A 10,744-nucleotide genomic window follows, 5' to 3' on the forward strand; every position below is an offset into this window, starting at 1 on the left:
TTTGGTTGTTATAAATATTTTGGTTCAAAGTCTATTATTTGATGTGAAACTCACTTGATGAATGGTTTCAGTCAGTGTATTATAGGCTAAAGAATCTATGTGCATGCAAGTGTTTATAGTTGAGCTTACACTGTTCTTCAGACTTCAAAGGTCTCCATGGACAAGTGTAACAAGTTGACACAGCGGAATTTAAACATGAACAAATATATCCGCTCCAAGCCGAAAGAAAGAAAAAATGATTCTTTGGTGAAATGGAGCACCAGTTTAAGTCATTGTACATGAACCAGAGGAAACACAAAAATATGGGAGTTGCAGATTTCAGTCTGAAACCAAGTAAAACAAGAGTGAATTTGTTAACCAAAGCTTACTTCCTATCTTAATTACATACATATTGTCTCCTACCCGAGATAAGAAAACGTACATCTCGAGTGTCCGTAAATCACTCTATTCACATGTTTCAGGGAAAGGTATAGAAGCACAACAATGGTAATATCCGTTGTCATCAAACACAAACCTTTGTGAAAGATGAGCTTCATGGATAAGATACTCTCCCCATTCCTGGGATCCATACTGCTTGAAAATGCCACGGGCATCAAAGAATTGAACCTTTCTTGTTCGATTCGTCCTGCATATTGCAATCTCATATATCACCCACAAGCAAAAGAAACTTTAAAAGGATAAACACTTAAGGGCCCCAACACTTCGGAGCAAATAATAAACACCAGAGTAAAAGAAACTTTAAATCACTACAGAAATGGCAGCAACACCTTTTGCTATGCCTTGCATTCATCACGGTTGCATGCAACTGCAATTCAAAAGGACAAGACTCTCGTATTAACTCTTAGAGTGGGATATATAATTGAAACTAAAAACAACCAAAATTAAGAGTGCCAAAAGCAGACACAGCAGAAAGATCATATACAATACCTTTAATTTCTGATTAGCATCTTTCTCTAGAACAAGCCCAGCTTTAGTATATGCATCGGTAATGACTTCTAAGAAAAGCTAAAGAAATTTAATAGAAGTATTAAATTGATATAAATAACTTCAACCTAGACTAGAAAGTTTTTATTTTCTTATTCTATTGATTTCAAGTACAACAAACAAAAAATGAAATATAATGAATGCTTATAAAACTAGGATACGACAAGCACGCAGAAGTCTCCCCTCGCTGCCAATTTCTTCAACAGGAGCATAGACAACACCAGCTTTGGCCAAGGAACCTCTCATACAATTCTGCACGGACATGAAACATCTCAAGTGTTAAATAGCACATAACCAAAATCATAGGAAAAGAAAATAGCATCAACCCCACTCTGGCCATCACCAATAAAAGACATATGAAAGCCACATAGGATGCGAACAAGACAGTGAACTCAATACATATATAAGAAAATGAAAGCTAAGCAATCCTTCACAGCAAAACCAAGGCTTTTATTCACAACATGCTTGTATTTATTTATTCAAAACAAAGGTAAATATTATTTATTGTCAGAAGTCAAAACTTACTGCTTTTGGTAAAGGTGCTCAAGATGAATCCATTATGACAAGTGAACAATGTAAAATTTGAAAACATGTCAGACAGTGCAAAGATTGGTTACTTCAAACTTTTTTACTAGTAGCCGGAGGTATAAACTACAAGAATAAAATCTTAACCTCAACAAAATCATTTTTAACTTAAAAGTTTAAAAACATGGGCTGATGCATTATCATATCATTGCTCCACATAATTAGCTAACACACTATTTAGTTTAGTAGAAAGGGTGAAGAAAGAATCATACCAGTCCCTGAAGTCTTATGGAGACAGGACGATTATCTAAGGCTTCGATCACTTTTGAAGAGACGCTCTGGATAGAAACACACAACATTTTATTTCAAGTAGGCCCCTGTCAGCCTATTTTTATTTGATTCAGTTACACTTACCTGCAAAACCTCAATAGCTGCATGAACTCGGTCTTTGTTCCACAACTTCAGCATAAGCACAGTTAAGTGAAACGTTTTTGGTTTAATGAATATTGACTTTTCAATTCCCAAGTCTGTCAAGTGCACAGATTGAAATGAGATTTTGACCGAGGAAAAGAGAGACACAAACACACAAATTGTTTAGGAAGAACAAGAAAATGATCCTCAACAAGTTCGAATGAATGCAACAAATACAGAAATTAAACAAGTAACATCTTATGGGGGAAACAGTTAACAGTGACCCAATTAACAACTTCATGGAAACTAAATAATATCACTAGTATCAACTTCATGGAAACCAAATAATATCACTATCATTATATTCAAACCGTTAACTCCTTAAGCCTCATGCATCATGATTCTTTTCCATCTATAATAATATTTACGTACCAGATAGGGTGGAAGCCTTTGACGTTTTAGGAGCATAACTGACAAGAGGTATCTGAGTTGGATTCACTTTAACTTGCTCACTGTCACCTTCAACATTAAGTTCAACTGGGACATCAGTTCCTTTCTCTAACTTTTGGTCTTCTCCTCCATTCTCAGAAGTATCTTCATTTGAATCACTATTCATTTTCTCATCTACGCAAGAATCACTAATTCCCAGGATGGAGGTTTGAAAGTTGACAAGCTTATCAACTAATTCAGGATGTATTGCCAATGGAAGTGAAATGAAGTGAGAGTAATCAAGATTTTGGCTCTTAACTGCCTGTATGTTTAAGGAGAAAGTAAGATGTTAATTATATGTAACAGTATGCTCTGAATAGCAAAAGAAAGACGAGTGATGAGGGACAAATGTGTATATAAAGGAATGGGCATAAGCTCTAAACAAATAATAATGACTTGTATTAAATAATTGGTAAAAAAAATTGAGAGAAATTAAAAATAAAACAGAACCACCCCTTCTTCTGCAAAACTACATTGCTAGGCAACTAACCTCATCAATTATAGTATGTATCTTCTCAGAAGCTCTAGATATACTTTCCATTGAGATGCCTTTAATAACTGTGAAAGATAACCAGGTAAAAATAGTTAAACCACATTCACATTCCCCAGACTGTCTGAATCCTCATGTAAGAAATACAAGATTATATGAACTTGGCTAATATGTCCTGTCACAATTATGAAAGAGTTGAACAACTGTAGACCTGAACAATTTCTATTTGATCATAAAGTCAAACTCTTGTTAACCTTTAATGTAAAACTTACTAACTGAATCCTCCTCCTTTGATGAGGGGATTGTAATCTTAACTCCCATCTCATCTTCAATCTCTCTCTGTGTAGATCCCCTGACACACACAACAAACAATAATAATTACAATATATGAGAAAGTAATCCTATAAATATACTTTTATAAAACATTTACATGCTGAACTATGTACCCTTTTCCTCTAATAAAGCGAACCAAAGAAGCACCAACCTGCATAGCAAGGAAGAATGTGAGAACAAAATAAACAGAACGAGTGTCATCAAGGCAACAAAAAAGTGAGTAGTAGGAACGTAAAAGGGTAGAATGGGGTATGCAATGACTAGCATTATGAGAAATGCCTTTGAAGTCCAATGTGCAGTAAGCAATACCGGCACCAATTCTATAAAAATCCTAGAAAATTCCTACCGTAAGATGATGATACAACTGATTTTGTTTCTATTCAGCACTCACTCATGCACTGATCTTGAACTCTCCAACTCCCCCCCACCACACAAACAAAAGAAAAAGATAGTACATGAAAAGGCATTGTAGCATGAAGGGTGCAAGTAAAAAATATCTTGAAAATCTCAATTAAACTGTAAAACTAAGCAAAAACATATGGTGCGGCCTGATAACCTTATGGACCAGAAAAATAGAATTTTCAACAAAATCATGCCTCAACTGAAATTGAATGCTTTTCAATAGCAACCACTGATTCTCCTTTGAAGACTGTCTTTTCTCCATTATCTTGCAATGCACTGGAACTAGCAGTAAAGTTCGTTGCAGCCACCTCTACGACATCGTGAGCACTTGAAATTCTGGTAGATGTGCAATGGTGCACTTCTTGGACTTGAGTATCAGATTCCAGCTCATCTGTGGTCACCCTTACTGAGCATTCTGCAAACCAATAAATCTGTAATAAAATCTGGACAGTAACCAATCATTACGCCTATAAAAAAATTATTTTTCCAACCCAATCGATCATAAGTTTAACAATCGCCGACCAATAATGTGTATAGATCATTATACAAAGTTGTAGATATAATTACATGTTTCAGTATGTCTCAATATTCATGTAAAAAATAAGAGAAACTTTACTGCAATTAGTATCTAAAGCTCAAAGGATTAGAATCAATGTGAAAAGTTGCTGGCTTCTATTAGCCTAGGCTCCATGATGATATTTAACGGAAACCCACCTTCATTGGAAGTGGCTTGAGTAGTGACTGGTCTCCATACAGCATTAGTTGTTCTGATCTTTTTGTTACGATCCCTGCCACGTTGCTTATCTTTTCCACCACCCATTTTAATATTATAGCTCAAACCACAATAACCACGGTATCCCTGTCACACGGGTATGAGTCACAAAAATATCTACTTGAAAGCCCAGAAAGCATCACAAAGTGACAACTACCTCCAGTGAAGTCTAAAATCAAGTTCATGTGTTCCCTCCTTTGTTTTGTGCATAGTATTGAATTAATCTTTGGGAAAAAAGAAAAACCTATCCAAACTACTTCATTAGTTTCTCTTTGCAAATAATTAATCCTTGATCACTCAACGAACCCAACAAAATGCTTTTCTGAAACCACAATCAAAACACACAATTTCATAGGCAGAGTAGAGACATAATGATGGCATCAGATTGAGTTTCTTTTGCATTAAATGCATAGTGATATTTGTACTGATTTAAACCCAAAACGAAAAAGGAATGACAATTAAAAAGAACGAACCAAGAAATGATTCACTGGCTCCAATGCAACATAAGCAGTAGTAAATTTCAGAACTCGATCCACTCTGCAATTTTCAAATATAGGGATTAAAAGATCATTTCTTTAACTCTCCTCCTCGTAAAAAATAAAAAATGGTTTATTTTTCCACGAAACAAAACTGAATTCTACAGCCGAATCAGATATATGGAAGACAAACATAGGAACCCAACAAAAGAAAATCGATAATGTTAATTAAAAGCATGCTGACTTTGATAAATTAATTAGGCGTTGTTTGGCGACGGAGAATTCAGCAACTGAATTGTTGAGCCTTTTTTTAATTATTTATAGTTAGCTCAATGAATAAGGTATAGGAGGCAAACAGAGTGTTAGAAGAACTAAAAGAAGAGTAAGCGTTCAGTACCTGAAGAGGGACCTGGAAGCTAACATTAGCAGTAGCCGTTATTATGCGATGTCTCTGAAGAAGAAAAAGCAAAGGTTCAATGGAGGAGACACGGATTGAGTTCGGTTCTGATGACACGTATCTTTTTGCAGGTGCGAACAGGGACTGCAATAGTAACTTACAACAGGGTCCATTGGGCCCAAAGGCCCAATTCTAAATGCATCATCATAAGCACATTTTCTTTCCTAATTTGAGAAAATTATACCAATCTCTCACTTTAATTTATTCTTGCATCCGAAAGTCTATATTCAATTTTCTCAAACACCGCTAAGAAAAAATTATTGTCCCATGTAAGAGCATTCGCAATCATGCTCTTTATTTTTTGGTTAGAATTTAGTTAAAAATACACAAAATCTATTTTAGAAGTTCTCTATAAAATTTGAACTCCAATCATACCCCTATTTTACGTAGTTATAAATACTATAATTATTTTTTAATTCAACATAATTGGTACATCTCTATACAAAATAATATTAAAAAAGAGTAAAATAAACATAAAACAAAGCAATATTAAATTACAGGAAGCTAGTAGGAGTTCTTTCTCTCTTCTCAGATTTAGGAGCTCCTAGAAGTCTCCTTAGTTTAGGAGGTGGATAAGGAGCATGGTTGAAGTTGTATTTTTCCAATTCCTCCCTAAAATATGTCTAAGAAGGTGGTTTAAGGAGCCCATTGCGAATGCTCTATTTTGTTTTGTTTTGTCTTTTAAAAAAAAAAAAATCAAACAACATTGACTGAAGGAGATTACTTTACATGTAAATAGGATTTTGATTAACTTTCTTTGTTTTGAAATTTGAAAAGTGTCAAATTCTTATTTGCTTTGAGAATGAACTCTTAGTTTGAAGGAGCCAAATTTTTCTCTTTTTAAAATTAAATCGACGAGGTTGCAAATATGTTTACACGTAAGCAAAGAAAAGAAAAATAAATCAACATGTGACACCTAAGCAAGGATGTGAAGCTAGGTGGACTTCAATCTAATTAAAAACTTAATTATTCTAAAGATAATAAATAAATAAAATGCATGCTGAAGATTATCCGTGGAATTCTTTTTTTATTAGGGCAAAAGACTTAATTAAATCCCATGATTGTAAAAGCAACTAAAGTAGTTTTATGAGGAATTAAGGAAAAAGCGAACAGATACTTTAACCTTTGTCATAAGATCCGAAATCAATCATATTCCATACTTGATCCACAAGTGATCAAATAGTCTCGGTTGAAGGCAAGAACAACTACTTCAACCTCTCTCCACATTTTCAAGCTTTGAACAAGGAAGAGACACAACTTGACCAATTTATTAGGCCAATCTTCAAACGCTTGATCTCAGCTATGGTTTGTGTAGGAGTCTTTTTTGGCTGCTTACGATCCCGTTCTGTCAAAGGTTATGTTCTCTCAGCCTTGGCCATAATTGGCATTCTATTTGGCTTGCGCATCCTTTGTTACATCATCTATCGGTGCTTCAAGAGGGAAATGCAGCATCCTCACAGCCCTCGCATCGAGCAAAACCCAAACGATGGGTTGGAAATGCAGCCATGGGAGATTTATGCTCACCACCATGCAACTGTGAGCAGAAATTAGAACCAAATTCGTGAAGTTTAGAGGTCAGAATCACCAGCAGGTTATACGTATTATCCCTGAAATTCTAAACTTATGGAAAATTGATAGCTTGCTTCTCTGTTGCAAATGGATAATGCAGTCAACTTTGGATCAAATATTTTAGTTGGTCCCATATAAGCCCATTGTGGATCCTTTCTTCGTTGTAATTCAATAATGGTATAAGATCATTACAACTGAATCAGTATAAGTTAGGCAGGAAAACTTGTATGAAATGGGATAACACCGTTTTGTTATCCACAGATAATCACATTGTTACGTGAAAAAGTTATCATACACAACATATCATGATTGACCAAAAATAGCAAAATAGTACTATCCCTGTTTCATGTAAATATTTTTCCAAATTAAAGGTCATATCATATATGATTGAGATTACCAATAATCTTAATTCAACTTGACTTATTTTTTTATTTATCTTTTTATCCGTGTAACGCCTATTTGTCACCTGCATAAACCAAAAACAAAAAAGTGAGTCCCACAAAAACAACACCATTAACTAGCGGAACTCTTGACTTGAATTGAAATGAATTAAATCTTAGTCAATAAAATGTAATTTAAAAAAAAAAAGACAAACTAGTCATTGGTGGTGACTGTAAAAATAGGAGTTAGAACTAAGAATAGTCCTAAATCCAATGCCCTCTTTAAAAAAACCAAATCCTCCAGCCATTTTAACACATCACACTCCTATATATAAAATTACAATAATTTAATATTGTAATTTAAAAAAGAAGATTATAAAATGATTACATATATACAACAAGCATGCCTATTTCTAGGAATAATTGGCCAAAAATTCAACTAAAATCATACTAAATCTGTTTTACATTATATATACATATATAAAATAAGGAACATGACCTTTCAGTTTCAAGACTATCTGCATAGCTGCAACAAAAATTTATTGTATGTACTTGAAATATATAATAAGCAACCAGTTTTATACTAATATGAGGGGTATTGTATTTGAATCCCGTCTCTCCTAATATCACTTATATATATATATATATATATTAAAAATTAAAATTAAAATCCACGCATGAGCAAAGTCGTAATTAATAGTGCTACACCAAAGTTATGTACACATATGAGATATGTATACAAGTTAGCTATAGCTAGATCCCTAATTGAAGAAGTCCCCTTCCCTTCTAGAGCTCAAAATACTCGCACCCATTTTGCGTTGAAGTCATGTTTTCAGCAACTTCATTTATGCAGGTCACACGCCACACTTTAAGAACCCCATCAAGACTCCCAGTGCAAATTGTGCAACCCTCCTCAGTCTCTTCCCCTAATCGTCCAGAAAATGCTGCGACACACCTGATTGGGCCTCTGTGCCCCACAAGCACTGCTAGACACGTGTGCTGGCCATCCTCTACATCCCTAGACCAAATCCTACTGGTTGAGTCAGCGGACCCACTCACCACGTAGTTCGCCACGCTGGCCAAACACATCACTGCATGTGTGTGGCCTTGGAGTGTACCCCCGTACTGCAATTGGCCTGAGAACCAGCCCTTGAGCCAATAGTGTATGTACCCGTCGGTGCACCCGCCGTAGAGGACCGCCCCATCTGAGGTTAGGGTTAGGGTTTTGACCGGAGAGCACTTGGCGGGTAGAGTCATAGTGAGTGAGTGAGGAAGCTGGTCGCCGCTGCAAAAGTTACGACGCCAGACTCGGATTGTAGCATCGTCTGAGGCTGTGTAAAGGATCCCGTCGTCGGCGACAATGATGGCATTGATGGGCCCGGAATGAGCTTGGATGGTCTCAATGCACTTGAGGTCCGAAATTCGCCACACTTTGACTGTTTTGTCTGTGGAAGCTGAGTATAAGATGTCCTCGGATACATTGATAGCTAGTGATGTTACAGCACCCGTATGCTTTATCTGTTACATAGATAGAAATATTAATCAAAGTAAATTTGACTAAGTTTTTTTAGCAAATTGCAATTATAACAACAAAAACCAAGAACAAGAATGATATGCGATGGATTCATCTATTACTAGTATTAATTAATGACTGTTCCTATGTTCCATCTACTAATTTTAGCATAAGAGAGAGAAAATTTAATTCGCACCTCATCTTGTCTTGTCTAATAATGGTCATAAAAGATGACCAACAAAATCTATGAATTCAATAAATCAGCTCCAAATGTGGTAGTGGGATATGCATTCATGTGTACCGTTGGCCAGTCCCAACGTCGACAATCTCTCAATAGCTAGAAATCATTTTACAATATGAATTCTTACAAAGTTCTTTTCATACAAATCCAACTATAATTATATGTACAGCAAACCGCTAATTACTCGAAATTCTATGAGAGATGTGATCATTGGATGGACCCAAAAAAAAATTTTAAAAGGCCAATAAGTCTAAATATCTTAATCGGGAGGACCACTACATAAATTTAATTCCAAAATTGTCTATAATACTAGGTTGGGGCATCCCAAGCCTATATGTGATTTCCCTATCCGATTTCACCATCTCACTCTTCCTTTGACACATTGGGGCATCATAATTAATGGTCTCTCCAAAGTTTCAACCCCTACATGTCACACTCATCAATATTCCAAAAACAAAAAACAAAAAAAACTCTTACCCTCCCAAAACCTACCATTAATTAATAAACAAAAAGAAGAAATATATCAAACATTGAGTACTTACAGTCTTATCTTTGCCGGCAATGTATAAGCTCCGAACATAACTTCCGGTCTTTGGAATAGTAGCCAACCTGACATGCTTCAACCCCCCATCCCATGCTCTCTGCCAAACCCTAACCTTGCCGTCGCCATAAGCTGCATAGATCTTGTCCTGGGAAACTTCGATTGCCACAACCATGCAAGCCTTGGCCTTGAGCTGCCCACATTCTGTGAACTCAGGGAGCTTCCAGAGCCTTATGAGGTTGGTGGTGGAGCCGGTGTAAACGAGGCCGTTGGATGCGGCAATGGACAAGATCTGGCCGTCCTTTTGGAGGACGGAGGAGATGCAGCGGTAGGCGGTGAGGAGGTCGGGGTTCTTGGAGGAAGTAGGAATGAGAGGGTGGAGGGGAGAGGAGGTTGGGGAGGCATGGAGGCTTAGGGTTTGGGAGAGGGAGGAAGGAGAGTTGGTAGGGTGTGGTGGGGTGTATGGGAAGTGTGAGAAGGATGGGGCTTCCTTGTTTGAAATGCTTCTGAACATGTTTTGGTTTTGTGTATTTTCTTCTCTTGTTGGTGTGATTTTGGGTTTAGGTTTGGTTGAAAAAGATGGGGTTTGGGGAGAGTTGGAAGAGCAGTAGGGAAGCATTTTCTTTGTCTCAAAATGCAGCAAAGGAGGGGGTCTTCTTTTGGTGCACACATTTTGGTGAAATGAAATGTATAAATGCTGTGAAATTGGCCAGTGGCGAGCACTGGTGGTGTGTAAATGTTTATAAATGCCATGGGCTCGTAATTTTAGAGTAAGATGTGACAACACATACGTATACGATACATATTCCATATCTCTAACGTCTTTTACAATTTTATAGTTTATATATTTTACTTTACTACTCAAAAGTGTACCGAAATTTAGACTTTACTACATCAAATTTTTTTCATATCAACTTCGTACACAAAATTTGAGTTTTCTACTATTTTCATACATCCGTTAGTCATTCCGTCAAATATTTCATAGTTTTAACTACATATGGCTTGCTTAACACTAGGCTTGGGCACAGATCAGTTTGGAACGGTAGAGGACTCTTCCGTTAACAAGCCTTCAGTAGACCAATTTCTCTTCTATTAACCAACCATTAGAACCTTTAATCACTTGAATCGCTTAACCGCTTATTTAATTAAGATTAATTCAAT

General features: G+C 36.3%; 2 protein-coding genes across 5 annotated transcripts; both read right to left on the minus strand.

Moving 5' to 3' along the window:
• Window positions 1-206: 206 nt before the first annotated feature.
• On the minus strand, window positions 207-5,408 carry LOC117623210. Of its 4 annotated transcripts, XM_034354105.1 has the most exons (14): window positions 5,280-5,408; window positions 4,880-4,943; window positions 4,349-4,493; window positions 3,829-4,049; window positions 3,346-3,383; window positions 3,172-3,251; window positions 2,900-2,967; window positions 2,353-2,671; window positions 1,924-2,036; window positions 1,782-1,847; window positions 1,146-1,236; window positions 928-995; window positions 768-805; window positions 207-625 (listed from the first exon to the last, which is right to left on the minus strand). In XM_034354105.1, exons 1-14 carry the CDS (start codon window positions 5,303-5,305, stop codon window positions 445-447), a joined length of 1,518 nt encoding a protein of 505 aa, XP_034209996.1. In that variant the 5' UTR covers window positions 5,306-5,408; the 3' UTR covers window positions 207-444. The 4 variants fall into 4 exon arrangements, with proteins under 4 accessions (XP_034209996.1, XP_034209997.1, XP_034209999.1 ...); XM_034354106.1 differs by lacking the exon at window positions 4,880-4,943 and having other exon boundaries at window positions 5,280-5,359; XM_034354108.1 differs by lacking the exons at window positions 4,880-4,943; window positions 5,280-5,408 and adding an exon at window positions 4,564-4,728.
• Window positions 5,409-7,969: 2,561 nt separating this feature from the next.
• On the minus strand, window positions 7,970-10,230 carry LOC117622710 (protein JINGUBANG-like). The gene is made up of 2 exons (XM_034353474.1): window positions 9,585-10,230; window positions 7,970-8,806 (listed from the first exon to the last, which is right to left on the minus strand). Exons 1-2 carry the CDS (start codon window positions 10,200-10,202, stop codon window positions 8,075-8,077), a joined length of 1,350 nt encoding a protein of 449 aa, XP_034209365.1. The 5' UTR covers window positions 10,203-10,230; the 3' UTR covers window positions 7,970-8,074.
• Window positions 10,231-10,744: the final 514 nt, after the last annotated feature.

This window comes from Prunus dulcis, chromosome 3 (assembly GCF_902201215.1).
Source record: "Prunus dulcis chromosome 3, ALMONDv2, whole genome shotgun sequence".
Lineage (NCBI taxonomy): Eukaryota > Viridiplantae > Streptophyta > Magnoliopsida > Rosales > Rosaceae > Prunus > Prunus dulcis.

Excerpts from the sequence above, each read along its gene's own strand:
- LOC117623210 (XM_034354105.1), bottom strand. The coding sequence starts at position 5,305 with ATGTTAGCTTCCAGGTCCCTCTTCAG. Across the intron at positions 2,672-2,899 it reads TACATACTATAATTGATGAG|GCAGTTAAGAGCCAAAATCT; the intron begins GTTAGTTGCCTA and ends TTAAACATACAG. Across the intron at positions 996-1,145 it reads GAGACTTCTGCGTGCTTGTC|AAGTCATTACCGATGCATAT; the intron begins GTATCCTAGTTT and ends AGCTTTTCTTAG.
- LOC117622710 (XM_034353474.1), bottom strand. The coding sequence starts at position 10,202 with ATGCTTCCCTACTGCTCTTCCAACTCTCCCCAAACCCCATCTTTTTCA. Across the intron at positions 8,807-9,584 it reads TTGCCGGCAAAGATAAGACT|ATAAAGCATACGGGTGCTGT; the intron begins GTAAGTACTCAA and ends TCTATGTAACAG.